The 27,093-nt window shown below is 53.9% G+C and overlaps 1 protein-coding gene across 3 annotated transcripts in view; it reads right to left on the bottom strand.

The window, feature by feature from the left end:
- The window catches only part of SMG6 (SMG6 nonsense mediated mRNA decay factor), a 106,898-nt gene that overhangs the window by 14,435 nt on the left and 65,370 nt on the right, over positions 1-27,093 (bottom strand). For all 3 annotated transcript variants that reach the window (XM_057420769.1, XM_057420767.1, XM_057420768.1), the window contains exon 14: positions 1,297-1,473. In XM_057420769.1, the coding sequence (XP_057276752.1) occupies positions 1,297-1,473 (177 nt within the window). The remainder of the gene's footprint in view (positions 1-1,296; positions 1,474-27,093) is intronic.

The raw sequence follows: 27,093 nt of genomic DNA, 5'->3' as shown, positions 1-27,093 counted from the left end.
TTGGAAACCTCCAGAAGAAGACAAGGATTCAGATCTCCCACCTTACAGAGACATTTCTTGCTGCCCGGGGTTTTGCTCTGAGCATCAGTGCAAAAACATCACCTAAAATCTGTGCCCTGCTCAGCTGGACCTGCCTGGGACAAGGAGGGTGCTGAGCACGTCCTTCAATCACAGAACAGTTAGGGTTGGAAAGGACCTTAAGATCATCCAGTTCCAACCCCCTGCCATGGGCAGGGACACCTCACACTAAACCATCTTACCCAAGGCTCTGTCCAACCTGGCCTTGAACACTGCCAGGGATGGAGCATTCACAACCTCCCTGGGCAACCCATTCCAGTGCCTCACCACCCTCACAGGAAAGAATTTCCTCCTTATATCCAATCTAAACTTCCCCTGTTTCAGTTTTAACCCATTACCCCTTGTCCTGTCACTACAGTCCCTTGCTCTGGGTTCCCTTGGCTGTCAGCTCCCTGGGGTGCACAGCACCGTGGGGCACCCAGACACAAGGTGCTGCTGCCTGCATGGGGTGACACCCGCTCTAGCTCTGCAGTGCTGGTCCCCAGTGCAAGGAGGGGACCCAGAGCGAGCCTGGGCAGCGCCAGGGCCACCCAGCTCCCTGCTCCCAACGCCTCTGCCCCCTCTCTCCTGTTTCCTTGGCCTTTCCGACTGCAAGATTAAACAGAAGAAAAGAGTCAACCTGCAGAGCGGCTGGCAGGGCCCTTAAACACACACACACGGAGCCTGGAGTGAAGCAAGGCCTACAGGAACAAGCAAGGGCAGAAAAACAAGAGCTGAATTCCTTAATCACATCAGGATGTGAGAGGCAGGGGAGGGACGGGGCGCCAATGTCAGCTCTTCCTGTACGTGTGCTGGAGGCTGGAGCTCAGGCCTCCGCCGCAACCAGCTCCCCGGCTATAAACTTGATCCTGAAGCTGAACCCTGACACCCCCTCGCCCACCTCGTCCCCCCCAGGGGGGCTGTGGTGCTGCATGTTCTTAAAGCTTCCCCCCCCCTCCCCTTTCCTCCTTGCTTTGGGTATGGAAAAGCAGCATCTGGAACTCATAGCAGCACACGAGATAGAGGCACGCGGGTTGGACTGGCAGGAAAGGGCACGAGGGAAGCACACTCGGGAGACAAGGGCTGTGCACCATTTGTCCCCCCCTCTCTGCCTCCCCCCCCCAGCCATCGAATGCAGACCACAGCAGCTATAAATAGTGGGAGCTGCAGGGCAGGCAGAGGCTGGGCCCCACAGGGGTGATTCTTCCTTCACCGAGGCGCGCTCTTCCCGCACGGTACCTGATCTTCCAGTTGTTTTCCCTCTTGGCTTCCCATTTCCTTTCCCATGGTGTCTGGGACGGGTGCCACTGACACATATTTTCCACCCTTGAATGCCAGCAAAGGCTCTTCTTGTCCACAAAGGGCTTCCAGGAAATACTTCAGAACTGTGACCCTCTTGCAGTCGGCTGCAATAACCTACAGGGTGAGGACGAGGGGGTTGGGGAGAGGGGAAGGAAAACAGAGTCAGTGCAAAGGGGACGCAGATGGGCAACGGCCAAGGGGGAAATGTTCGGGGCTAGAAGGCCCTGTGGGATTCAGGCAGCACCGCACAGCACCGTGGGGATGTGTGGGGTGCGCCTCTTCTACTAAACAGGGATGGAAGGGGTTTGCCCATGCCTCGGAGCCCATTATCCCCAAGGGAAAAGGAGGCAGGCGGAGACAGGACACTCAGCCCCAGCCCCTGTCCTGCTTCCCCTGTGCACCCTGGGCCCGCAGGGCTGCTTAGTGGTGGAGAAGTCCTGCTGAAGCATGAGAGGTGAAGGATGTGGCTTGTCCTCACTGCTTCGCTTTGGCTCCATCACCAGATTCTCCCCCCCCAAAGCCAGGGGGGATGCAGGTGTGAGAGTGGGCGGTGGGGGCATTTGATAGAAGCCGAGGCCCCTCTTTGCCTCCAGCACAACCCCATCCCATGGGCCCATCTCATGGACCAACTGGGGAGGCTGGGACGGATCTGGCCAGAAGGAAACTCAATAGCTTGGGTAATTACCCAATTTATGAGGCTCTCAAATGGAGTTTCCAGAGCACGGGAGCCCGGTGCCTCCGTGGCCCCATCCCGTGCGGCACAGCCGCTGCCGCTGCCTCCACCATGACCGGCCTCAGCTCAGACTCTGTCCCTCTCAGTGGGGTTCTGCACCTGCAGAGCTCTCCTGTGCTGCTTCCTGCTGACCAGCAGCAGATTTATAGGGAGAAAGTCAGCAAACTGCAGCTAGGAACGCTACACGCTATGGAGACAAAGCCTGAGTTCCTCCTGAGCCCTCACTCTGGTTTGGCTCTGCTTGTACCAACAGAGCAAACCACCCGTGTCCCAAAGGTGGGACCGGAGTCAGTCCCCATCAGGGATGCTGCCTGCTCTCCCCACTGCGTGCTCACGGTGCGTGCCCTGGCTGGGGCTGTGCCGTGGAGCTGAGGGCTGGCAGCGTGCGCCGGGCTGCCGTGAGAGGAAACTTGTGCTCTTCCCCAGCGCTGCCAGTTTCCTCTCTGCGGGCTAATTTTAACCATCCCGTCGCTGCGGTGCGGGTCACAAACCTGACCCTCCTCTCACCTCCAACCTCCCACCCCGGCTACTGCCTGCGCAAGGCACCCTCAGGCATCAGCACCAGGGACCCTGCATCCCCCGGTACCTGCACTGATGAGTGGAGGGGAAGGAGAAGCCCCTTCCTCCCCTATGGAGAGGTGGGTGATATAAAGATGTAGGACCCCTAACCACTGATTTGGCTCCTATGAAGAGGACAGACGTGAGCAAAGGACAAAGTGACGCAGGCTCAGCAGCTCCAGGAGCAGGTTGGGCTGTTGAGGACCCTCATTCCTGGGAGCGCTCTTTGCTGTTTGGGGACATGGAGCCAGGAGCAATCCCAGCAAGTGTCACCACAGGAACATTCCCATTCTCCTGGCTCTCCTTTAGGAACGATTCTGCGCAGGGGAAAGTCAAGAAGGAAAGAGAACAGGAGCAAAGTGGGAATGGCTGTCATGGGAAATATCCCTCTTGAGAGCTCCAGGCTGCCCTGGCCCAGGGGAAGTGGTGGAAACCTCACTGCTTCATCCCCAGGTCAACAGGAAAGTGCCACGGAGACCTGGCCTGACTCATACGGGGTGGCTTCAGAACAGGGATTTTCCAGTCCTGGATCTGCAGTTCCCTTGTGCCCAGGCTGCTGGGAATGTGCCTGTGTAGTGGGACGCCAGGATGCAGCCAACAGCAGCATCATCTGGGAAGGGGATGGAGGAACTGTCCAAGAACCCCATCCCAACACCATTCCCAAGGGATTTCTCAATACACCTCTAGAAATAAAAGCCACTTCATCTAGTTTAGGACCCATGAGGTTCACATGTATGCACGAAGGGCTGACACAGCTGCAGTGCAGCCTTCTGCACAGCAAAGGCTCAAATCCCACTGAGAGCCTCAAGGATATTGGGAATGATCAGGCAGATTGCAGAAGAGCTCCCTTCACCCATGGCTGCGGACAAGGGCAGGTGGGTTTGCTCCTTCCTCTCCTGAAGAAGGAACAAGTAGGAAACAGCAGATTTCCTGCCAAGCCAGCACAGCACATGCTTCAGTTCAGCTCATCTGCTGGGGAGAGAAGAGCCCGAGTGCAGAGCCATGACATAATGCCACAGCAACTCGTCTCATGAACACATTTTTCCAGCCCACATGAATGAAAAACAGGGAAGGAGCAAATGCTCTGCACATCCCCATCACGTGCAGCCCCGCTCGAGGAGGATGAGGCCACGGGGCAGCCCAGCCTCTGAGATGCTGGGAAAGAAGTGACCTGTGACTGGCACCCAGGTCCCTCTCAAACACTGAAGCAGGACCTTGCGTGCCACAGAACAACCCACTTCTGTCACAAACTTCCCGTTTTGGAGTGGAAATGTGAGTGCCCAGGGCAGCGGGAATGGATGTGAAGGTGCTCTGCATCCCCTGGAGCGGAGTGCGGTGAGGATGCTGGGAGCTATACCCACCTTTCCCAAGGGAATGGCGAAGCACAGAATGCCTTCTGTCGGTGTCCCTGGTGCTGTGGCAGCAGACACCCTGGCCCCAGCAGGGAATACAGCCACCCCTTATATACCCTTCCCCCTCCAAGCAGCGCAGTGAGACAGCAGGAACTGAAAGCCTGGCTTGGAGTCACGGCTGGGGATTAAAATAGGCCTGACACGCACACAGCCGCTCTCAAAGGAAAACTGAAACTGAGAAGTGCTGAAGTGGTCTGGTGCCCCCGGCCGTGACCCGGGCTCAGTTCCCCAGGGGCAACCGAGGCACTATGCAGCCCCTGGGTGCCTCAGGCTGCAGTGGCCCTGCTCACCAGCCTCACTGCATCACAGGAGGGCTTTGTAACCTCCTGCTGCATCAGACATTAAAGCATCGGAGCCCAGCACCAGCCACCCACGGGCACGGGGCTGAGAGGCTCATTACTGCTCCCACTGCTAATGCATGGGTCATACATTAACATGCTGGTCACCGAGGAGGACGCAGCAGGACACGCATTAACACACACTAACTGCCTGGAGAGACCCACTGGGCTGCATTAACTGTACCAGCCACTTTGCAGCGCCAGTGCCATTATCACCCTGTGTGATACAGTCAGGGTCCAGCAGCAATGAGGGGTCCCCAGATCTAATTAATGAAGCTGATCCCCTCTATGGCCTTGGGGTTGGAGATAAAGCAGGCTGAGGGGAAAAGCTTCAGTGTCTGGGATGGGATCTCACTCCAAGAGCTGCAAGTGCTGTGCCTGGCGGGGGGGGACCATGTGCATGGTGCTGGTGGGGTGACACCATCAGAAACCAGCCACGGGCTCAATGTGGGGCTCATGTTGGGTCAGAAGCAAGGCTAGAGCTGGGGGGAGCAGCCCTGGCCCTGCTGCTTTGCTTTCCTGCTGCTAAGCAAATCGCTGTCACACCCACCGCCGCCTTCAATCAGCTTTTACAACTTGTTAATTTTACACAGCGTCCTAAAGAGCAAATAACTGTGAGGAGGAATGCAGACTCCTTCAGCTAGGCCAGAGAGCTTCCCGCTGCCAAGCCAGCTGGCCAGGGGAGCCCTGCTCGGCCACGGGGACCTGCAGCATCCCAAAGGGAAGGGGTCCAAAGAAGGATGCCCCATGGCAATGCGCTGCTGGTGGTGTGTGGAGGGAACCAAGCAGCTTGAGCTCCACAAAGCAAAGGGAGGCAGTGGATTTGGAGAAGGGCTTGCTCAGAGGACAGGCTGCCACTGCCGGCTCTGCATTCCTGTGTGCGAGGGGGAGACACAAGCACATCCTGACAGCTGGATTCAGAAGGGGAAAAGGACATGAGAAGTTTGAGTCATAGCGTGGAGAGATCCCATCCCAGATTCGGAGATGGGAACAGGATAGGACTGAGACTGAGAGCCAAGCTCCGGCAGGATCCAGGATGAGGATAACACTGTTTTTGCCACATGGGTTTAAACACAGCCCAGCTGAACGATGCTGAAACCAAGTGAGCCCCAAACAATCTAAACCACACAGTGTCTACATTACCCAGCTGAACCATCTGCACTGACCTTGCTAAAGCATCCGCTCAGCCCATGGCTAAATGCCTCCCAGTGCCCTGTGCTCCCTCCTCCCATCCCTGGGGAGCCAGCTCGGAGGGAGGCCCAGTGCCCAGGAGGAGGAGCACGGAGGAAAGCGCCCGCTTTGGTCTCATCCCTTCTGTGTCTTCACCTCATAGGTCTGCACACAGAAGCTGGGCTGGGTTTTAACCCTGCACTTAGCCCAGCCCAGCCTCTCCGGGCTCCCTCCTCGGCCCAAGGAGCCCCTCGCCTTGCTCAGTGCCAAATGCAGTCTGAAGGCACCGGGGTAGGGAGGACCAACACCTCTGTCATGGCTGGGCAGCAGCACTCAAAGCAGGATCAGAGCCCTGGTTTCTGCAGCTGAGAGCTGGCTTCAGCCACAGCTCCTTCTGCTTTCACCTAAGCCCACAAGCAGGCTCGCTGGAGGCTGCTCCCACATACCTGCAACTGTGTGTGACCTGAGAGAGCAACTGTGGCTTCAATGGGGATCACACCAAGGCACTGCTGGCTCTGACGTATGTCTGATGTGTGCCCTGGCACGGGCAGCACCTAGCACCAACTCAAGAGCATGAATAGGTAAAGGATCCATCACATCCGTATCTGATGCTCCATCAGAGCAGAGAGGTGCATCAGAAAACAGGAAAGACAAGGGAAGCTCAGAAGAACCACTCCAGTTGCTCTTCCCCATTGCCACTGCTGGAGAGCCACTTTCTCTGCAAAGCAGGGCCTCCCCAAAGACCTCTCCCCAGCACCCTGAGCCTTGCAGAGGCTCAGTTCTGACCTCTGCACTGGCACAGATGTGCTTTCGCCCTGGCAAACACCTCCACCTTTCCAGCCTTGGCCATGTGGCCGGCCTTTAAAACTGGAAAGCAGCATGGAACAAGAGCCACCTGCCCACCATCATTACAGTCTGTTGGGCTCCCTTGTCCCACACAGTGATGTAGAGAAGACACACGGCTCATAGGAAGGTGCAAAGTGATAGATGTGAGCTGAGCCACCCAAGTTTTGGTGTCAGAGATGAGATGAAGCCCTGAGGAGCCTGCACAGACTCCCACCAGGACGCTCCTCCAGCTGCACCCAGGGCACCTGGCAGCTCTAGGGTATGAAGGAGAGATGCAGCAACACCGGGGAAGCTGTGAGGAGTTGTAGGGTTTGGAGCCTGCTCCCAGAAAACCCTCCCTAGAGAAGGGGATCCCTGCACCAGCCTTCCCCTTGCCAGGGGTCAGTTCTCTCTCCCTGACTGGCACCTAGTGGCTGTGGGGCAGGAATACAGACTGCATCTCTGCTCCTCTAGGCCACAATACATCTGAGGGTGCTGCAGGTTGGAAGAGTCACCACCAAAGTCACCTGAAGAAGATGCTCTGGATGCAAAGCCATCCTCCAGACCCCTCCTGTGCTCCTGTGCCCAGGGTGACTCCAGTCCAAGCACAACTGCTCCTCTCAAGCATGAGGAGCTACACAGCCTGGAGAAAGCTTCTGATGGTTTCCAAACCAAGCTTCTGGCTTTTGCTGATGCTTGGGAAGACCTGACCTGAGGTCTCATTCACCTGCTGAATGGGCTAAAGAACCTCTTCTTCAGTTCATCTCTCCAGTGAGCAGCAGTGTTTGCAATTGGGAGCAGATGGCTCCAGCTACATCCAACACCTTACAGGCAGGAGATGTGTGACTGGCTTACTTCATTTTACTCTTGTGAGCCCATTCCAATTGGGAATGCCTCTATTGGGGCAGCAGCAAAATGAGGTAAAAGCATCACTTCAGTCTGGAGCAGAAGTCCCAGAGAAGACAATGGGGTACGGAACGTCTCCGGAGGGTGATGGAGATGTCTCATTTGGTTTGTGAGTGTGGCTCCAGCCTGGTTCTCATTGTGTCTTCCAGCATCCCTGCCAACAGCTCAGCAAGAGCCGTGGGCTTCCCCACATTGCAAAACCTTGCCTCCAGTAAGAGGCTGCAGGAATTGCTGCAGGAATTTCCATGGGAGGAAGCATTTGCTTCCAAGCCCTGCGGCCACATGCCCCAGTGCTGGGTAAACTGATCCCGGCAGCAGTGAAATGCCTGGGGCATCCCTGCTCTCCGAGGTGAAACCTTGAGCACAGGATCACACATTTGGTGGGGAGAAGAGGCTAAAACACCTCAGCTTTGGAAGAAACCTGTGGGAGAGGCAGACGGCTCCAGGACAAACAGCAAATCACAGCCAGGGACTCCCTGTTAGAGGCATCCTGGTGCCCTCCTGGCTCCCATCCTTGCTCCCAGCACATCCCCAAACTTCCCAGGGGAAAAAAAGAGCAACATTCAGACCATAAAGCCAAGCCCGAAGGACCCTGCTCCACTCCTCCCTTACGGATCCTGCTGGAACAAGGGAAGACAAGACCCTGAAAGCCTGTCTCAAGCCAGTGGTCCCTGGCTGGGGAAGGAGGAATTCAAGATCCATATCCTCAAGTGAAGCCCATATGGCACCACCGTCAGCTTTCCTCCCTGCTGCAGGAGGCTTTTCCTTCTCAGGGACTGGGGGAATTGATTTCCTCTGCCATTTCGGAGGATGCCTGCCTTGCCAGAGATTGTTTTGCAGAGTTAAGGAAGATAAGAAAGTGGTCAGCAGGCTCCTTGGTGGAGGAAGGGAGGATTGCTTAGTAAGGGAAAGGGGACCGCTCCGTGCTCAGCACGCACATGCTGCCCTTCCTCTGAGGCCACAGCTCCAGGAGATGCTGGTGCTGGGGATGAGGTTGGTCCTTCCCTGCATGTCTCCATTCCCAGTGGTTCTCAGGTTCATCTACACTGTGCTGGTGATGAGAGAAGCTGTTGCTGCACCAGGACTAGGATCTGGCTCTCCTGGAATCTGGGAAATGCGGCTGGTGAATGTTCAAGCCGGTATCTCTGCTGCAAATCTCGACGTTGCTCTTGCAACAGTAAGAGCCCTTTCTGCAGGATACGTGGAAAAAAGGCAGGAACCAAGTCCAGGGCTGCTGAGCGTGTCCCCTCCCAGCACAACAACTCATTGCAGTGCCATGTGGAGGTTCGACTCAGCTCATCCAGACCCTCCACTGAAGCAGATGAAGGTGGTGTGCACTAATGTGGGGCAGAGCAGGTATTGTGCCCTCAAACCCATGAGCTCTTTCACAAGGATTTCCCCATGGAGACAAGCAGACAACAGCCCCGTGATGTGACCCACATGATTCCTGTTCCATGGGAGAAGACACCAATGTCTGGTGTAGCAGAGGACTGAAACAGTGGGAAGTTGGGTGGTAGAAGGAAAAGAGTCACAACAAGGGGGAACAGGGATGAGGATCTACCACTCCAAACCAGCAAACACAGGTGCAAAGCCTTCCAGCATCCACCTGCCCTGCTCTCATCACCATCCACCCCTCACCCTTGCAGCGTGACCTCTGCTACAAGCAGCCAGGAAAGCCCGGTGTTAGCACTGCTAACACCCATGCAGGGTGGACTTTCACCCCAAGAGGTGTTAATGGGCTGTTGTGTCCCTCACAAACCTGACTTCTGACCTCGGCAGCGGGAGGGAGAGGAGAGGTAAGAGCTGGACTGTCCTGCCTGCTCCTGGAGGAGCTGGTTGGGAAGCTGTCTCTGTGAGCTTACACAGCTTATACGTTCTCCATGCAGTTCCTGGACGCCTTCCACGGCAGATGAGAGTTTTATGTCGAATTTTAAGTTTGACCACAAATATTTCAACTTCCTTGCACCACAAATGCTCTATCTTCTTTGTGGTTTGGTTGGCACCAAGTGAGTATTTACAGGCCCTCTCTGTCTGTCTGTCATTTAAATCTCCCATGGAGGTGCCAAAGGCTTCAGAAGTAGAGGGGGCTCCTTGGGCAGATTTCCCCTCTGTGCCTTGCATTAGATGCTGGCCAAGCCCTTGCAGAGGGCACAGCTGCTGCTGCTCTGAGCATTTCAGACTTGCACTCCATTAAGGTTGCTTTTCAGAGGCTGTCATCCGAGCTCCCACTCCAACTTCCACAGCTCCGGTGGATATTTGAACTGGGATGAAAGTCTTTGGGATTTTCTCTTCTTTGAGGAAACTGAGGCTCCAGGAGCCTGCTTTAATGAGAACCACTGAAAGCTCCTCAAGCAGCACAGCTCCCACCTGGCTGCTGCTCGCAGCCTCCCCATGGCGGGGTTTCAGTTCCTCAGATACAAGCAGGTGACAATCCAGACCTGCTGAACTGGGATCCTGCGCTGGGGAGACTGGTTCCAGTGGTTGGTCTCCGTGGCAGAATGATAGGGAATTCAGGGAAGGCCGTTCAGCCAGGAAAACACAACTGAACACTGCAAAAGGTGCCTCCTGAGCACCCCATTGCCAAGGGAATTTGATGCTGCTGCTGCACGGAGTTGGATGGAGAGCAGGAGGTCCCTGGGTTGGTACCCAGCTGGGTGGGTGAGTTATGGGGAGCAGCAGCCCAAACCCCAAGTTAACGTGCTCAGGTCGTGTGTGTTTCATTTCCTTCAGATTTTTTAGGCCAGGACACAGACTGGCCACTTGCCCCACTGATTTTAGGGGAACTTCAGAACGTGTGGTGGATGCTGCTCCTGCAACGCTGCTTTCACCACCCCTTGGACCCAAGCCACCGGCCCACTGTGGCAGCGCTGGGGGAGCTCTTCACCATCCCTTGGGAGACACGGGGTGATTTCGAGCTCCAGCGAGGGCTGCCCACATCAGAGGAAGCAGATACCTGAGTCAGAGCAATGCGATGTGAAACCTCTGCCCCACAAACCAGCAGCCAGACTGAGCAACGTCAGCGCCGCGCTGCCCCACGCGCCTCACGCCAGGCCTGGACGATGCTCAGGGCACTCCAGCTCCACTCGACTTTGGAAGCTGGTAGAGAAACAGCTTTGCTTTGAACTCAAAAGCAAGCAGAGCCCGTGTGAAAGGGCAGCTAACGGGGCTGCTGCGTGCAGGGAGGAGTTCCTCCGACCGCCGGCTGCTCCGTCAGGGCCGCTATTAAATTCCCTTGAAAACAGAGGGTGGAGGATATGGAAGGCACTGGAATAACACCAGAAAAATGCCACCACAGCCGGGTCCGGCTGCGACACCGCAGCCCCAGAGGTCTTGGCAACCCTGGCATTCCCACCCACCGCAGGAACCGCAGCGGCAGCGCGCTCCCGGCGCTCAGCGGCTCACACCGCTTCCAGCAGCCACTCCAGGGAGGGACAAAGGCTCTTATTTGGCTTTATAGGGAAATGCTGCCACTTAGGGGACTCCCGATGACGTTCCTGTGCCTGACAGCCCATGTCCTCTTCGAGGAGGGGGGAGACACGCTCCCTTCGCCTACCAGAGAGGTAACTTCGTGCGCTGGATGCGAGCTCCGTCCCGCACAGATCCTGCTCTGTCTCTAAGGAAGGAGCAAGCAGAGCTCTGCTACTTATACCCAGTGCTCAGCTCTTCTGGCAGATGATTAATGGCCCAAGTCTTGCAGCTTCCAGCGGGCTGAGAGCTGCAAGCACACCTAGGGAAAGGAAGGAGGGATTGGAGCGGCGGCTTGATGGGGAGAGGAAAACTCTTCGCTGTGCCTTTGTTTTCTGCAGAGCTCCTCCTCCGGGAGCGGGATGCTGAGGGAAGAGCAGGGCCCCTGCCCCGCAACGGAGGAGCTGAACCAGAACAATAGGGTGGGGACTCTGGATGGGCCCTGACAAGTGGGGTGGGCTGGAGCAGGGGCACCGATCCATCCTTTTGACTTCATTCACACTTACAGCTGCAGTAGAGATATTTCCTGAAAGCACAGTAGGAAGAGAGGGGTATTCGCTCACTCCACCCTCCATCTAACACCGTCCTCGCGATCCAGCCGTGCACCCAGAGCCAATTCTGGCCTCTGGCAGAGCTGCAGGCCAGACATGACGAGCGCTGCTGTGAGCAGCACAGGTCCCCACCCGATGAGCAGCGCGCGGAGAGGAGGGGTGCTGCAGCCGGCCAAGAAATAACCCAACAATGCAGGGAAATGCAGAGTGTTTGAGCGTGTCCAAGGGGGACAAGGAGGTGTCAAGAGTGAGACTGGAGCCTCTGGCTTCAGGACAAGGGAAGGTGCAGCCCCTGGCTGATACCGCATGAAATGAAGAAGAGCTCCCCCCACACTAAAGGGGTGTCACAGCCACGCTGCACAAGGACCCTGAGGCAGGATCTGTGCCAAAACACTCCCAACCCGGGGGTGACCATATCACCATGCCTACAACACGTCCTCTCCCAGCGATGCCACGACCTGCAGCGCAGAGCAGAGGACTGGAACCAGCCCAGCGAGCCCTGCGCCTGACTCACCGCAGCCCCGGTGCATCGGGGGGCCTGCAAAACAACGGTTCCTCTTTGTTTTCTCCCTAAAACCACCCAAAACCCATTTGCCCTCCTCCAAATGTGGACTCACTCAGCTTGACTCCCAGCACAGCTCTGCCTGCATGTACCTGCAGTGGGTTGTGCAGGCTGCGATGCTGATGCCCCACGGCAGGAGCTGCAGCGCTTCTCCTAGTGCCCACAGCGGGGCTGCAGCCAAGCCATTTGCAGCTTCAAACTTCAACCATTTTTGGTGAATCCCCAAATAAATTAAATGAAGGAAAGGGAAGGATAAAAAAAAATAAAGAGGCTATATATTTTTTTTTCAAATGGGAAAAGTATTTCTTTCATTCTCCCATCACCCGAGTCCAGCAAACACAAAAAACATCGACCCAAACCAACGCTCAGACATCACATCTGCGGAGAGAGCGAGCATGGAAAATCTTAATCCAAAGGTTAATGCTTTGGGAAGCTCCGAGTGTGTGAAAAGAGGGGCGAGATGGGTGCTGCTCCACCAGTTGTTGCCGCCAAGTGGCGGCTTTCAAACGGTGCCTGCCTGCCCCAGCTCAGGCACTCGGGGTCAGAAGCTAAAATAGAAAACAACTGAAATCACTGCAAGCAAACAAACAGGCACGGCACATGCTGGAGAAAGCCAAGCGAGGAAGGAGCCAGCAGGATGGAACGCAGCTCCAGCCCTGGGACTGGGAACAGCCTCCTGACTTGCCCCGGGTGAATGGAACTAAACCATACGGATGTGGTGGTGGCCCTCACCCTGCTCTGAGCTCTCCTGTCCCTGCTGTCACCTCCATCTCCTTTGCTCGCCGCGCTGCAGGATCACGCTCTGGTGTTATCACATCGGGGGTTGGTTTATTTCCAGCCCTCAGTGTGAACCTTCACCATTCCCAGCCAGGACAACCATCTCCTGCTCCGAAGGGTGCTCTTCACCCTCACCCCTGCCAACACACCTCCCTGTCCCTGCCCAGAGCAGTGTGTCCCTCCTGCTCACTCCTGCCTTGCACCCCGAGCTGCTGGGCTCCTCTAGAACCATAGGATCACAGAATGGTTTGGGTTGGAAAGGACTTTAAAGACCATCTCTCCCCACTCCAGCTGCAGATGTGCCCTCTGAGCTTGTCATGCCCCCGATTTCCCCACATCCTGCCTCCAAAATGCCTTTGTCTTCATCTTCTGCATTAGATTATGCCCTTTCCAGCCTGCTCCTTCCAGACATTAGAAATCTCTCCCCCCCCAGCTACAACAGAATAGCATCCTAATTGCCTTTGTTAGGGATGGGGCCATGCTTGTACAACTGCCACGTCTGCTCGCGGGGCCGTATCAGCAGCAACAATAGCTTGAAAGCTACAGGAGTTATAACATCGAGTCCTCCCACACTTAACTAAACACAAAGAGAAGGGACCATATGTGTGCACAAGCAGCCTTGTCAGGTGGGTTGGATCCCAGCTCCCCGGGGGTGGGAAGGGAAGACAAGGCACTGGGCAGGCGTGAGAGCATCCGGCACAGCAGTACCGCTTGCTGCTGCTTGTTTACAGCATCCCCAGGGACACTGGATGGGATGTTTCCTGGGATCAGCCAAGGGCAGAGCTGCCCCCTAAGGTAGCAGAGATGGGCTTCAAAGAGCTTGGCTTCTCGCCTTGCTGTGCCCTGCTCTGCTGCTTCTGCCTACCCAGGGGTGCTCGGGAGGAGCAGAAGGCTGGAGGGTCTCCCAGGCACAAGCAAGCTCCATCCTGGGCTGAGATGGACCACTCTGCATCAACAGAGAGGTCCAATCACACCAGTGTACCTGGGTCACTATGGCTGGCAGGCCATGGCCACCTCCTGCAGGTCTCCAGAGTAGAGAACCCAGTAGCTCACTCCTGGGCAAGTGCTTCCTGGAGCCTTGGGAAGGTTTGGTTTTCAGTACCTTGCTGAAGGATGCATCAGAAAATGCCTGTGTCCTGCTGCAGAGGGAGAGGAGGAGAGTGGCATCTCCCACACAGCTGGGATGTCATCCACTGCTCCCCTCGGAATGGTGGTGATGGACCAGAGAAGCACAATAAGGACGAGAGTTTGGATGGATGATGGGGTTCAGCTCCAAAGATGCTGATTCTGAATGGGCACAAAGCTGCTTGAGATGTCAGACACAACCAGGCTGCTGGGGGGGGGGGGAACGACACACAGAGAAGGGGAAAGGGGGAACTGTCAGTTGTTGGCAGAGAATCTCTGCAAAAAGATGGGAAACCCATAAAATAGTGCACAAAAATGTAAATGGCCCTTTAACAAACCATGGGATAACTCAGCTCCAGACCAGTTCTGTGTGTACAGCGCCTTGCTTGGCTGAGACAGGACCCCAAAATCCAGGCACCTCTCAACCTCAACCACACTCCTCTCTCTGCAAGAAGAAACCTAAATCTGCTCATGAAAACATGGAGGTAAAGACAGAAAGAAGGAAACAGAAGTGAGGTCGAGAGGAACACCAGGGATCTCTGTAGACACGGAATGTTCCTCTAAGCTTAGCTCAGGACAAGGGCTCTGCCAAGCACATGGAAAACCTCTGCCCAGGCTGGGGAAGGGGCTGCAGGGGAAGGGCTGATGGGAATGCTGATGCCAAGGGAAGAGCCTGAGGAGGAGCTGAAGGAAATCATGGCAGGGCTCACCTGGGAAGTGTGTGATGAGAAACACGAGGAGCAGAACTGGCAAAGACAAGGCTCAGGACTGCTCATGCTCATGGAAGCGTGTGCTAGCACGCTCCGAGGAGTCCCACAAAAGCCAGGAAGCTCCAGCTGCCCATGGACCAGAGCTCCTGCTCTGCACCCTCCAGCCCTCCAGCCAAGGGGGGGAATGTAATCAGAGCAACTTCTATTAGCAAGAATATAAAGACTTGGAACCTCTGGGCTGTCTCTTGACAACTAATTAATTACCAGGTAGCATCCCCTTGAAGCTGCCAACACAACACACACAAGTTCCAGCACGACTTCAGGAGAGGGATGAACTTTACAACAAACCCCAGGATTTTACTTCATCTCCCGCCACCATCTGAGATCCTGGGGGAACAGGAAGGGGTGGCAAGAGGCAAACTCTGAAGCCATCTGGGATCATCATTAACTCATTCACTCGTGGCCTCTGAAGCAAAATGCCGACTGCGCTGGGAGCTTCGAGCCAGATGAGAGCTCCTTGTGCTCTGCTGCATGTAAGCTCTTCTGCCAGCTGGGGCGATGGGGTGGCCACCCCCTTGCAGCCCTCTTGTCCCTCAGGGCTTTGGCCAGAAGAGCAGCCAGGCTTTGAAGCTAATAAGAGCAGAACCTGTATTTCAGATGGCTCCAGGTGATATAATCTTCACTGACAGCAACAAGAAGGAGCAAATGAAAGAGTATGTCAAAGAAAGCAGAGAAAAGACAAGGAAAAGGACAAGAGATGGGCAGAGGGACTGTTGCTGACAGAGTTTTTTGTGGGAGAACACAGGAAACAGCCCACAGTGGTAGAAGGTGCCAGATGTTAACTCCACGGACCAAAAGGTGTGGGCTTGAGCTTATTGACCTCACTGGTGTGGCTGTGCAGTGCCATGCCCAGCTGGTCCCTCACCTCCAATCATGTCCCACTTCACACTGTCCTTACCAGAACATCCCTTTCCAGTTGATTAGCTGCTAATTATTATGGGGCTGGTGTATCAGGGTATCACACTGTGCATCCCAACATAAGATTCCTCAGGCTCTAGAGACACAAGGAGATGGAAGATGCTGCTCAGGTTGAAACAAACCACACAGTACATTAGGTAGCATCATTGAGGGCTGGTTCTCTCTGTGCTCAGGGGGGTATCATACCATCATACCATGCTCACTAACCATAGCAGCACCCTGAACACAGGGTTACATTTAAGGACTGCCTCGAGAAGACGTTTTACATGTGACAACACTTGAGACACCCCTGGGAGCCAGCCTGTGTGGTGGGCAGCTTTTGGGACCAGAAGCCTCCAGCTCCATGCTCCAAGCTCTGTAAGTGGCTGTGGGTTTCCTCCTCAGACACCAGGACAAGCACAGGTCACCTCGCTCAGGTGCAAACGTCCTAGGCGAAGCCAAAGCATTTCTTTTCTTTCTCAGACTTACTTGATGTAAGTCCAAAAACTGAGATGACATCAAAGAGCCCATTGAGCAGATCCCCTCCAGATACACACGGGGACTTTACCTCGTTAGTCCTAACACAGCTCCCCTGCGGACTTCCTGGGAACAGCTGAAGCAGCATCACACTTCAAAACCCAGCCTGCACATCACAGGGCTGAGGAGGAGTTCAGGTCTGGCCCTGGATTCTTGACAACCATTTCAAAGGCCATGCAGGATCACACACTAAAACCGTCACAGCCCTGGGGAGGGGGGGGAACAAGATTATCTTTGTCCCACAGGAGATGGGCTGCAGAGGCAATGGCAAGGGTAGGAGCTCACAGGAAGCCATCAAGGAGGGTCTGATTTAAAGGAAAGGGAAGATTTAGATGAGGGAGTGATTCACCTCTAGAACTGGTCAGTGATTGTTCCCCAGGAGCTACAAAGAGGGATGTCCCTTCAGGATTTCAACCCGTGGCAAAAGAGTCCGTCTTCTTCCGAGGGATGATAACAGTTCTGACCCTGCTTGGGTCTGAGGTCACTTCCAGAGGGACAAAGGAGACCTGCAGGAGCCCAGGCTCAGCCATGGCACCAAGTGACAATGAGGAGATACGCTGCTTCCTGCAAAGAACTGGAACTGATGTGCAAATAATGAGACTAAAACGTGGGGCGAGGGAGGGTTAAGGAGAGATTAGTCTGGGGCACACTCTGGGACACAGATACACAATGTTAAGTATGAGGGCAAAGGAAATGAAAACTGGAAACTCAAACACAGTCAAGAATCCAATCCCAGCCTGGGCAGGAAGTTTACACTCTGCTTCTAAATATACATGTTTCTAAATCAACAAGCTTTCTTGTTCCTCAGCTCTACTGTACAGCTACACAGAAGAAGTAACCAGAAAGAGGCACTGCCAACCTCTGCCTGGCCACGCTTGCTGGCCCCAAGTGACAAGGAATGAGGGACAAACCCAGCCATGCCCCAGCAGGGAAGCAAAGGCAGGATGCTGAAGAAGCTCTGGGAGAGCAGCATTCCCAGCTCCAAGCACGCTGGCACCCAGTCCCTCGCACGCTCTCCCGTTGGGTCTCCCAGCGCCATGGCCAAGGACCATGAGAAGGAAAGGAAGCGATAACCTGTGAGCATGAGTCAGATGCGGTGCCTCTTTCCTTCCTGCTCTCTGGCCACTGCATTCATGCTCGGCAGTGGGCTAGTCACATATATTTTTAATTTGATATAATTATCTCCTAGAAATTACAGTACACAGAAATCACAGCCTCTTGGGATCTAAAGCAATTAAGCGAAGATAAATTTCTTTCATGGAGCAAGCTGTCAAAGGATGAAGCAATTTCATTCCCCATTTGAAGTGGAAGCTTTGGGTCATGCATGGTTTATTTGAAACAATGCCATCACCTAAAGCTGCTGATCTTATCTGTCTCCCTCTCTCAGTCTCTCCATTTCAAACCGCTGAAGATGTGCAGCGTGGCACTGCCTGAAGTGATGACATCTGGCACCGGGCCAGCCACAGAAACAAGCTGCTCCTCCCCGAGCCCGAGTGCAAGAGGCCAAGCATTCCTATTAAAAAGGGGGAAACCGAGGTGAAATCTGGGAAGAGCTGAAAAGTGGGAATCCTGCCCAAGGGAACAGGAGATCCATGAGCTACAGGAGGAGCGAAGTGCCTGCAGGAAGGGGCGGCACTGCCCAAGACAGGATGGGAGCACGTAGCACATCTCTGAGGGCTAACAGTCTACCAGGCTTCCTCTTCATCACCAGGCTGCCCTGAAGCCATCTAAAGCAGGCTTTGAGGATTTCATCACAAGGAGCAGCCCATGCACTTCAGCATGAGGAGAGACATGACAGGTCAGAAATTATATCCCGTTAGCACGTATGTGCTAATTCTCAGAACTTCCAGCAAATTCTCTCCTGTCCTCACATTCCACCTTGCCAAGATGTTTCACTTGAGACAAAAAAAGCACACAAAACATCAAGTAACTCCTCTCAAGAAACCACTCGCCAAAGTGGTGGGTTTGAAATGCTGAAAAGGGGAGGATGAAGATGCTGTGGAGCAAAGAGCGGCCGTGATGAGGGCTCTGCTGCCTCCACGGGTTAAGCACTGAGGATGCTCACATCCTCCACTAGAGCAGCTTGCTCCAAGCCCCTGTGTCCAACCTGGCCTTGAACACTGCCAGGGATGGGGCAGCCACAGCTTCTCTGGGCACCCTGTGCCAGCGCCTCAGCACCCTCACAGGGAAGAGCTTCTGCCTAAGAGTTCAGCTCAGTCTCCCCTCTGGCAGATTAAAGCCATTCCCCTTGGCCTGTCCCTACAGGCCCTTGGCCAAAGCCCCTCTCCAGGTTTCCTGGAGCCCCTGTCGATACTGGAGGGCTGCTCTAAGGTCTCCCCTGATGAGGTAAGATTGATAAGGGCATTTCACCCCTCAGGTTTCTGCAAAGCTCAGATCAGAGTTGATCAAACCGCTGCTCATCAGGACAGATGCTGAACTAAGAAGTTGCTGGTACTAGAGGGTGCTAACAATGTAAGCTGGCAATGGGTACAAGTTCAAGGAGCATCAAGAGCACAATATGATCTTCAAAAGTGACTTCAGCACCAGAAATCACTCTATGAACCCCCAAAATGCACATCAACCACGGCCATAACCATGATGCTTAAGGTAAATGCAGAACCAAGTTCACACACCGAAGAGAGGAGGCAGGCAATAACTTCTCAGACCTCAGAAAACACATCCGTCTTCGTAATAGGGATTTGTGGTTCTCTATGCATCCACCTACCCCAAATACAGTGAAGTTTTGGGAAAGTTTAAAAAGGAAATCAATAAAATGACTGGCAATAAGTATTATTGTTGCTATTTGTACTATATGGACAAATATTTGCTGCATATGGTGGAGAAAATGCTTTCTGTGAAGTGCTGGTATGCAAAACGTTATGGCCAGTTTTGTTAGTTTCAGTAAGTTACGGGCTTTACCTTCTGTTTAAAGAAATATATGTAAATAGGGGGGAAAAATGAGGTTAAATTCTCTGGATTAAATATCCTGCATTTTTAGTGTCCCACCACAGACACAGTCAGAGCAGCTGCAGGAATACTGCTCGTGCCAGGCCTGCCTTTGGGAGGAATGTTAATGCTTCCCAGTGAACCTTCACTCAGTACCCCCTCGTCTTCCTAAGGGACACGGGTGGCCTGGGGCTGAGGCACTGGCCTGAAATCCTGGGTATCAGGGGTTTGTTCTCATCCTGAAGCCGAGGTTTCCTGTGGGACCCGGGTCAGTCCCTCAGCCTCGCGTACCTCTGTTGCCAATCTCCAGCGAGGAAATTGCTTTTCCTTCTGTCCCAACGTGTTGTGGAGATACGTTCATTAATGCCTGGGAAGTGCCTGGACTTCAATGACGGCGAGGGAAGAAAATAACTAAGACCACGGTGGTGTCTTCTCTTTCTGATCTGGGATGTGATGGAGACAAGGACGCCGAGGGCTGCGGCTCCGGACTGCAGTGGGAGCTGAGCTCTCTCCATCCTCACCAGGACTCAGCCCAGTGCTGGCAGGAGGATTTGGCATGCACAACAACAACGGGAGGTCCAGCTGGGAGCACAAACGTGGGGAGCAGACTCCAAGCTCAATGACAGAGGTCACCTTCCGTCTCCCATAGAGACAGAGTAGATCCCCATCTGTTATTTGGGCTGACCACTCCCTGCATTCCACCCAGTCCACTTCTCTGGCGAGCTTCCCAGGACGTGGATCTTTCTTATTCAGGATAACAATGAGGAGTTATTAATTGGATCTTTTTTCAGGTTTCCTGAGGTCCTTCCAATAGCTGCGTTGGTGGATACCACAGCCGGGTCAGCTTCAGCAGGCGTGTTTTAAGCATTTCACTTGGCCAAAGATAGAACAGTGCTGTGAAACAGGGTCACCCCCAAAGCTAAGCCACGGGCAGGGATGAAGACACTGAGTTTAGTTCTGGAGTGCAGAGTCTAAGCGGTGGCAAAGTAACCAGCATGAGGCAAAGAGGCAGCCCTGAGTCCCAGGGACCCCCTGCACGATCAGAAGCACCACATTAACACAAAAGGTTGTCCAAGAAGGGACCAGCTCGGTCAGGCAGAGCAGCCCTTCCATTTCCTCCAAGTTTCTCTGGGTAGCAATAAGAGATGGCTCATTGGGAGGGGATCCAGCATTAATGGTGTTTTAATGAGGCCTTTCGATCTACTTATAGACTAATCAGCAAATTCCATAAGGTCTGGGCCCTAATATGTCATTCTGAGTACACTAAAGGCATGGTGAATAACTCATTTATAGCCAGAGCCATGTACTAGGCCTGATGCGCTGCCAAGATGTGGCAGGTTTTGTGTCATTAGGGAGCTGGTGCAGCAGAAGCAAGACCATTACCTGCTAAAGAGCCCTGAGGGAAGTGAAGGTGCAGGCAGTGTATCCCGAGGTGCTGCTGCACAGGAGACTTCATGGTTTGACTCTCCTTTCCAAGGTCATTCCATTGATGCTGACTCCAGGAACACATGGTCAGAGCTGCTCAAAGAAACTAGTGGAAGGTGTCCCTGCCCGTGGCAGGGGGTTGGAACTGGATGAACTTCAAGGTCCCTTCAACCCAAACCATTTGCTGGTTCTATGACATTCCCCCTTTCCCAAGAATCTGTGCCTCTCTAGAAGCAGCTTTTATGACAAAAGGACCGAAGCAAGGCAAGTTTTCCATCTCATTGCAAACCTGGCTTGATGGTGAGAGAAGCAACGACCTTCAACAACAAGAGTCATCTGATCTGCACAAGAAGATCCAACACTGCCCGAAACCAGGCAAGGGACAAGGCTGATTTCTCCTGTCAGTCTCTGCCTCGAGCTGATGATCACATCACGCTTCCAGCCTTTTGCTGACACCAGAGCCAAACTGTGCAGCCCTGGCTGAGGACCCACACACGTGCTGGTACATGTGCACAGCTCACACCCAGCCTGCCTGAATCACTTGGAGCCGATAGTGGCTAAAGTGAGCCTGGAGGAGAGGCAGAGGTGGCTCCAAGGCTGGCAGCAGGCAGGGGTGGAAGGGATGGGAACATCACAATCCACTTGAGCAAGGTCCCCACAGCTTCCCCATGCACTGGAGCATTGCTCACTCCCTCCACGTGCCAGGAAAGAGGAATCTGCAGAGTAGGGAAGGTTGTTTCCACCAACTGCTGGTTCTTCCCTCCCTACTTCCCAAGACATGGCTGCCTGGAAGAGAGCACCTTCCCTGCAAGCTGCCTCCCGACCACAAAGCCACTCTCACGCTCACTAACAGGCACACGAAGAGGTGCTGTAAATGGATCTTAGCACGTTGGCAGGTGGTTCCTCACCTCGGAGTGAGACTGAAGCTCTCACACAGCAGCACTCAGTTTCAGGATGGGAGGCAAAGCAGCAGGACTCTGCAGAGGAGGGGGCTGCACTGGAGGGAGTCAGATCTGCTCCCCTTCACCACCGTGCCAGGACTATGGGATCTGTCAATACTTGGCTGTGGCAAAGGAGCTGCTCTGAACTCCTGCTGCCTTCAAGGTTGTTTCTGCAGCTCGATGCCACGGCTGTGTGTCAGCAGGCAGGCAGTTGTCCTCAGCACGAGCACTCTGCATGGCTGGGACAAGAGGATGTGAAAAGCTACTATGCCCCAGAGACTGCAGTGCACAGGATACGGCCTGGATTCAAATCTGGTCAACAGAGGTCTTAAAATGTCAGCGTAAACAGGAGGGCAAGTCCTGGCAGGGAAGCTTGCTTGGGCTTCTGCTGCTTAACAATAGGTTCAGTGACCTGGACAAAGAAAACCTTGACTGATAAAGCCTGCAGATTAGACACCAGCTCCTGCCCTCCCAGTCTTTGAAGAGAGGAACTCACCGAGGGATAAAGCCTGAAAGCTGCTCAGTTGCCTGCTCAAGAGCAAACCCCACGCTGTTTAATACAGCTCAACCCAAAGTTGTGCCTTTAAGAGAGCAAAGGCTGTAGGATGCTGGTGGGAACGGAGAGCAGAAGAGCGCAGTGGTCACCTCCACTTCACAAGCAGCTCACGGAGCAACACACGGAGCCTGGAAAACCACTTACCAGCACCTGAGGATGGCTCAGGGGCTCCAAACCAGGTCCCTCAGTCCATCTATTCACCTATGGAAGGGATGGGGGGGACGTGGGATACATTGATAGATGAGGGTCAGAGAGCAGCCACGGAGAACATCCCAACGTCCAGCAAACCTCCGTTAGAGCAAACCAAAACAGAACAAATTGAGCCCAGAAATAACCCACATTTCTAACAGTGACTGGAACTGGCTCCCGGGACACTTTGCTGAGGATCCCAATGGATTCTCAACCTTTCAAAACCCAGGCTCCGAGCTTCCTCCAAAACCTGCCTGCCTTGGAGATCTCTCTGTGGTCTCCTGCGGGAGACGGCCAGAGCTCCCTCGGCTTCCCAGCACGCTGGGCTCTCCCAGCCTGGATTCCCCACTCGCGGCACTGACGCACGGCACCGTGGGCTCCTCTTTGAAGACAAGGGGGCTGTTTCTGACCCGCACATTCCTCCCACAAGCTCCCTGACGTTCAAAGCACCTTGCTGACAGACAGGCAGGTGTGCCTGTGACAGTGGCCACCTCCTCACAGCCCCAAAGGGCGCCCGGGGGAGTTCTCGGAGCCCAGCTGTGACATTTCCTTTCACCTATACCTGTACAGCTGTTTCCTACAGGGCTGCAAGCCCCCAGTGGGATGCGTGAGGCTTCTGTAGGTGCTTGGGAACAAGACGGAACAGAAACGCTTCACACCTGGCCCCAACATTACAGCGCTGCTGGACGGTGGCCAACACAAACTGGCAGAGTACCAGTTGCAATGGACATCAATTAAGCAGCCTGTCATCCTCAGACTGCAGGGTTTGCTTCTCTGCGATCTGCAGCGCTCCTTAAGCCTTCAGCAGCACCAGCGCCGGAGTTTTCCAGATGGGATCATTTCCCTCAGATTCCACTCGCTAGATTTATTGTGCTACACAGGGATTTTTTTTAACCCACTCTCTTTGCAGAGCCTGAGCTGTTATTCCACACTGTGGATTTCTCCAGGGCTGTATTCAGCGTCTTAGGGCTTGTTTGCCACGAGTTCCCTTTACCTTCAGCTGGGGAAACACGGTTTTAAGAATATGCTCAAATCTCTTGTAGCTTAAAGAGTGATTAAAAGCTGAGACCAAATGATAAATGAAGAGAAGACCTCTCTGGAAGACGCCTCACACAGCCCTAGGAGATGCAGCAGCAGCTTTCATGCTCATAGGTACGTAGACGCGTTTGAAACAGCACAACAGACAGCAGCGCACCCTCCTCTGCCACTCAGGCCCGGGGACAAGGACTCAGTTTGACACTTCCCCCTGTGCTAACGGCACTTGGAAGAGGCAGACAGAGGCTTCCGTGGTATCCACACAGTCCCTGGCACTTGCAGCTCAAGGCAACACCAAGGACAGAGGAGGAGCTCAAAGCAGGTGACGTTCTGCACTCTACCTTCACGGTGGCATAAACCCCAGCTCTCCTCCATCACCCACTGACATCGCCTTCCACCATGGCCCATAATTTAGCCTAATTGACTTTTACAGTCCAAAGGCACCACATGAAAGGGAAGGTCGAGGCTGGGATGGAGTTCACATACTGGTCAGAAGATGTAAACATTTCTAACTGCTGCCTCGGGGCTGCCAGCTCCTGCCAAGTTCCCACTCGGAGCAAGGCTGCCTGGGGCAGGATCCTTCACTGCTGGTTTGGAAAGCGAGGCGGGCAGGAATGGAAGGAGTTTCTCAAGGATGACTCCTCCTTGGCCTCTCCTCCTTGGGGCTCCGATCTCTGCTCACAGTTTCCCTTTTCCTCTCTGGACTAAACTCCAAGCTGGAAGCTCTCGCTCTCATGGGCTGAATGCGTTCTCCTGCCAAGCTGGAGGGAGATGCTCCAAGGCTATGGAATGGGAATATGGAAAGGATGCTGAGAAAACAGTTACATTTGCTCACTGGGGTTTTCTCTTTGCTTACAAAGAGTTTGTGCTCTCAGAGTCTGGGTCTTGCTACTCTTCCTCTGATGTCTTGCAAGAAGTCCTCCCAAAACCCCTGTAGTGTGGCCACTCTAACCTGGATTTCATCCCTGGCATCCCAGCAGTCATGAGGTCTCAGAAAGGACAAACATCTGGTGTTTAGAGGCATGACAGAGCCTGGTCCCTATGACAGCTATCCCTCCTGGCCTTGTAAACCTGGGGCTCCCTTTCCAAGATGCATCAGACAGGGCTACACATTGTCAAGAGATATCTGCAAGTCTTAAGAAGACTGAAATACCATAAACAAGTGAAGTGAAGAACAAGACAGGACTAATTTTAGCCCAAGCCTAAATAATATTAGCTTCTAAACAGGCTACCAACTCTGCAAATGTAGAGTACATTGGAGCAATTAGGGAAAGGCTTCGATCTGGACTGTTCACCTGAGCTGCACAGCGCAGACGAAAGGGATTTGTGTTTTCTAAGGAGAGCAAAGCTTGCATTTTAGGCTATCTGCACTGACACGTGAGCAGTGCAACTAGCAGGAAGCAAGCAGAAGAACAGCATCAAGTGTGGGAAGCTAACCGGCCACCCTGGAGCTGGAGGAACCACGTAGTACCCAGTGTGTAGGGTCGCTGTGTTGCTAAGTTATCCTTCAGAGCCTTGCAAGCTTCAGGGCTTTCATTCACCTGGTGAGGTGAGACAGGGTTGAGGCTAGCTGAGTGCCGAGGATCTGACACAGGCCACTCCACACATGAGAGAGCACAGAAAAGTGCCTTGCTGTTGGAGAGGAGGGAACCACAGTGACTAGCCCTATAAGCATATGTATTAATCATGCACCGTCTGGTTTTAATCCACACACTGCTGATCCTGCGTCTCACTGTATTGTTATCAGGGGAAGGAGTATTTCTCCTCAATCTTATTCACCAGCCAAAAGCCTGAAAATGCAAAAAACACATTTGTGAAGTGCCTTCCCAAGGACCCTGGGCCCCGGACCTGGTGAGCTGGGGCTGCTGCTGCCTTTTATTGGCTTTAAAAACCTTTTATTAACGTGTGTCAGGGCTGGGGGAGGAGGGAGAGGTTCAGGTTTCAGGACCCCCCATGCAGAGAGGTTTATTGTGGGAAGGGACATTAACACTTTCTCCTCCACATCTCCCTTGCCTGGGGCATGTGGAAGTGTGTGGGGTTGGGTGATGGATGCATCCAGCCCATGCGGAGCTCCCAGGGATGTGGGCAAGCAGTGCTACCATGAGCCTGCAGAGAGGAGAGGGACCTCCCTGCTCTGCATCATGCTGGCTGAGCTTCCAGCCTTGCCACCAGCTCCAGGGGGTCACTGCAGAGCAGGATGCTCCAGAGACAACAGGATTCAGTGGGAGCTGAGCAATCCAGGGCATGCCCCATGTTCCCAGGGCTGCACAACAACAGAACCGGATGCACCGTCACCAGGACTTGCTTTAGCCTCAACACAACCCAAGTGTTTTCCATGACAAGTCCCCTGTGGCAGCACCACCTCACACCAACTGATGAATCCATAGTTGCAACCCTCCTTCATCCTGAACCTTAACTCAGCCATGCAGGTTGAAGGAGGTGATCCTGCCCCTCTACTCTGCTCTTGTGAGATCCCACCTGGAACAGTTCTGGTGTACGCAACTAAGAAGGGCATGGAACTGTTGGAGCAAGTCAAGAGGAGGCCACCAGGATGATCAGGGGCCAGAGGCAGGCTGAGAACATTGGGAAAAGAAGCTTTGTGGAAACCTCAGAGCAGCTTCCAGTGTCTAAAAGGGGCTACAAGGATGCTGGAGAAGGACTCTCCATCGGGGACTGTAGCGACAGGACAAGGGGTGATGGGTTCAAACTGAAAAAGGGAAGTCCATGTTAGATATAAGGAAGAAGTTCTTTACTGTAATGGTGGTGAGGCTCTGGCACAGGTTGCCCAAAGAAGTGGTAAATGCCCCATCCCTGGCAGTGTTCAAGGCCAGGTTGGACAGAGCCTTGGGTGACATGCTCTAGTGTGAGGTTCCCCTGCCCATGGCAGGGGGCTGGAACTGGATAATCTTAAGGTTGATCCCTTCTAACCCAAACCACTCTATGGTTCTATGTTGCTGCTCCCTGCTCTTGCCTCGGGTGCAGTCCTGGGTGAGTGTGGTCCTGGCAGCATCTCCTTCGGCTGCAAATGCTGCAGACACAGTCTGAGAGCTCAGGCACCAGGCTGCATAGTTTGGTGTTGACTGGTACGTTCAATGGTGCTCCATCACACAAGCTGCAATGGCTATCTGCCCAACATACGCCCAGGAAAACATCACCAAGTTATGCTCACCCCCGGAGCCAGCTTTTGTTGGTTACAGCTTCAGTGACAGTGCAGGAGACGATGGGAAGCTCTCAGTGTCACACTGGCTCCAGCAGGAATCCGAACGCGCAGCTTCATGGCAACGAACGGAGTCAGAGCATTTGCACTCCAAATAAGAGCCAGGCCAAACGCTCAGAAAGTTGCTGAGAAACTGGCTGAACACTGCACTCATCCTGCTACATGGGATGTGGAGAACAGAGAGAACAGGGAAGCACAGCGTTTGTCCTATGGTGGTTATAAACCAAGCATCCTCTTGGTAGAGCAAATAACCTAACACCATTTTGAGCCCAGTGCTTTCCAGTCGTCATAGAATCATGGAATGGGTTGGGTTGGAAGGGACCTTAAATCCAGTTCCAACCCCCGCCACGGGCAGGGACCCCTTCCACTAGAGCAGCTTGCTCCAAGCCCCTGTGTCCAATCTGGCCTTGAACACTGCCAGGGATGGGGCAGCCACAGCTTCTCTGGGCACCCTGTGCCAGCGCCTCAGCACCCTCACAGGGAAGAGCTTCTGCCTAAGAGCTCATCTCAATCTCCCCTCTTTCAGCTTGAAGTCTTGCCTTCCAACAGATTCTTTTCCTCCAAAACGTTACAAATTCATTAAAAAACTATGGTGCAAAAGCATGGGATAAGGATTTGGAGCATCAGTGAGCAAGGTGAGCTATTATCCTTGCAGTAAAAAGCCAACCACCTCTTCCTAGCCATGCAAGTGATAGGAAAGGTCCCAAAGCATGCTTCCCAGAGCCACGCTGGCATGAGCACAGCAGACACTACAAACAGTCCAGAGATGCATCTGCTGAGGAGTCAGGTTTATCTGGGC

The sequence above is a fragment of the Pezoporus wallicus genome, unplaced genomic scaffold (genome assembly GCF_028554395.1).
Source record: "Pezoporus wallicus isolate ANWC-B61680 ecotype Strahan unplaced genomic scaffold, APGP_CSIRO_Pwel_v1 contig_14787, whole genome shotgun sequence".
Taxonomy (NCBI): Eukaryota; Metazoa; Chordata; class Aves; order Psittaciformes; family Psittacidae; genus Pezoporus; species Pezoporus wallicus.
This window is presented reverse-complemented; position numbering and strand designations above follow the sequence as displayed.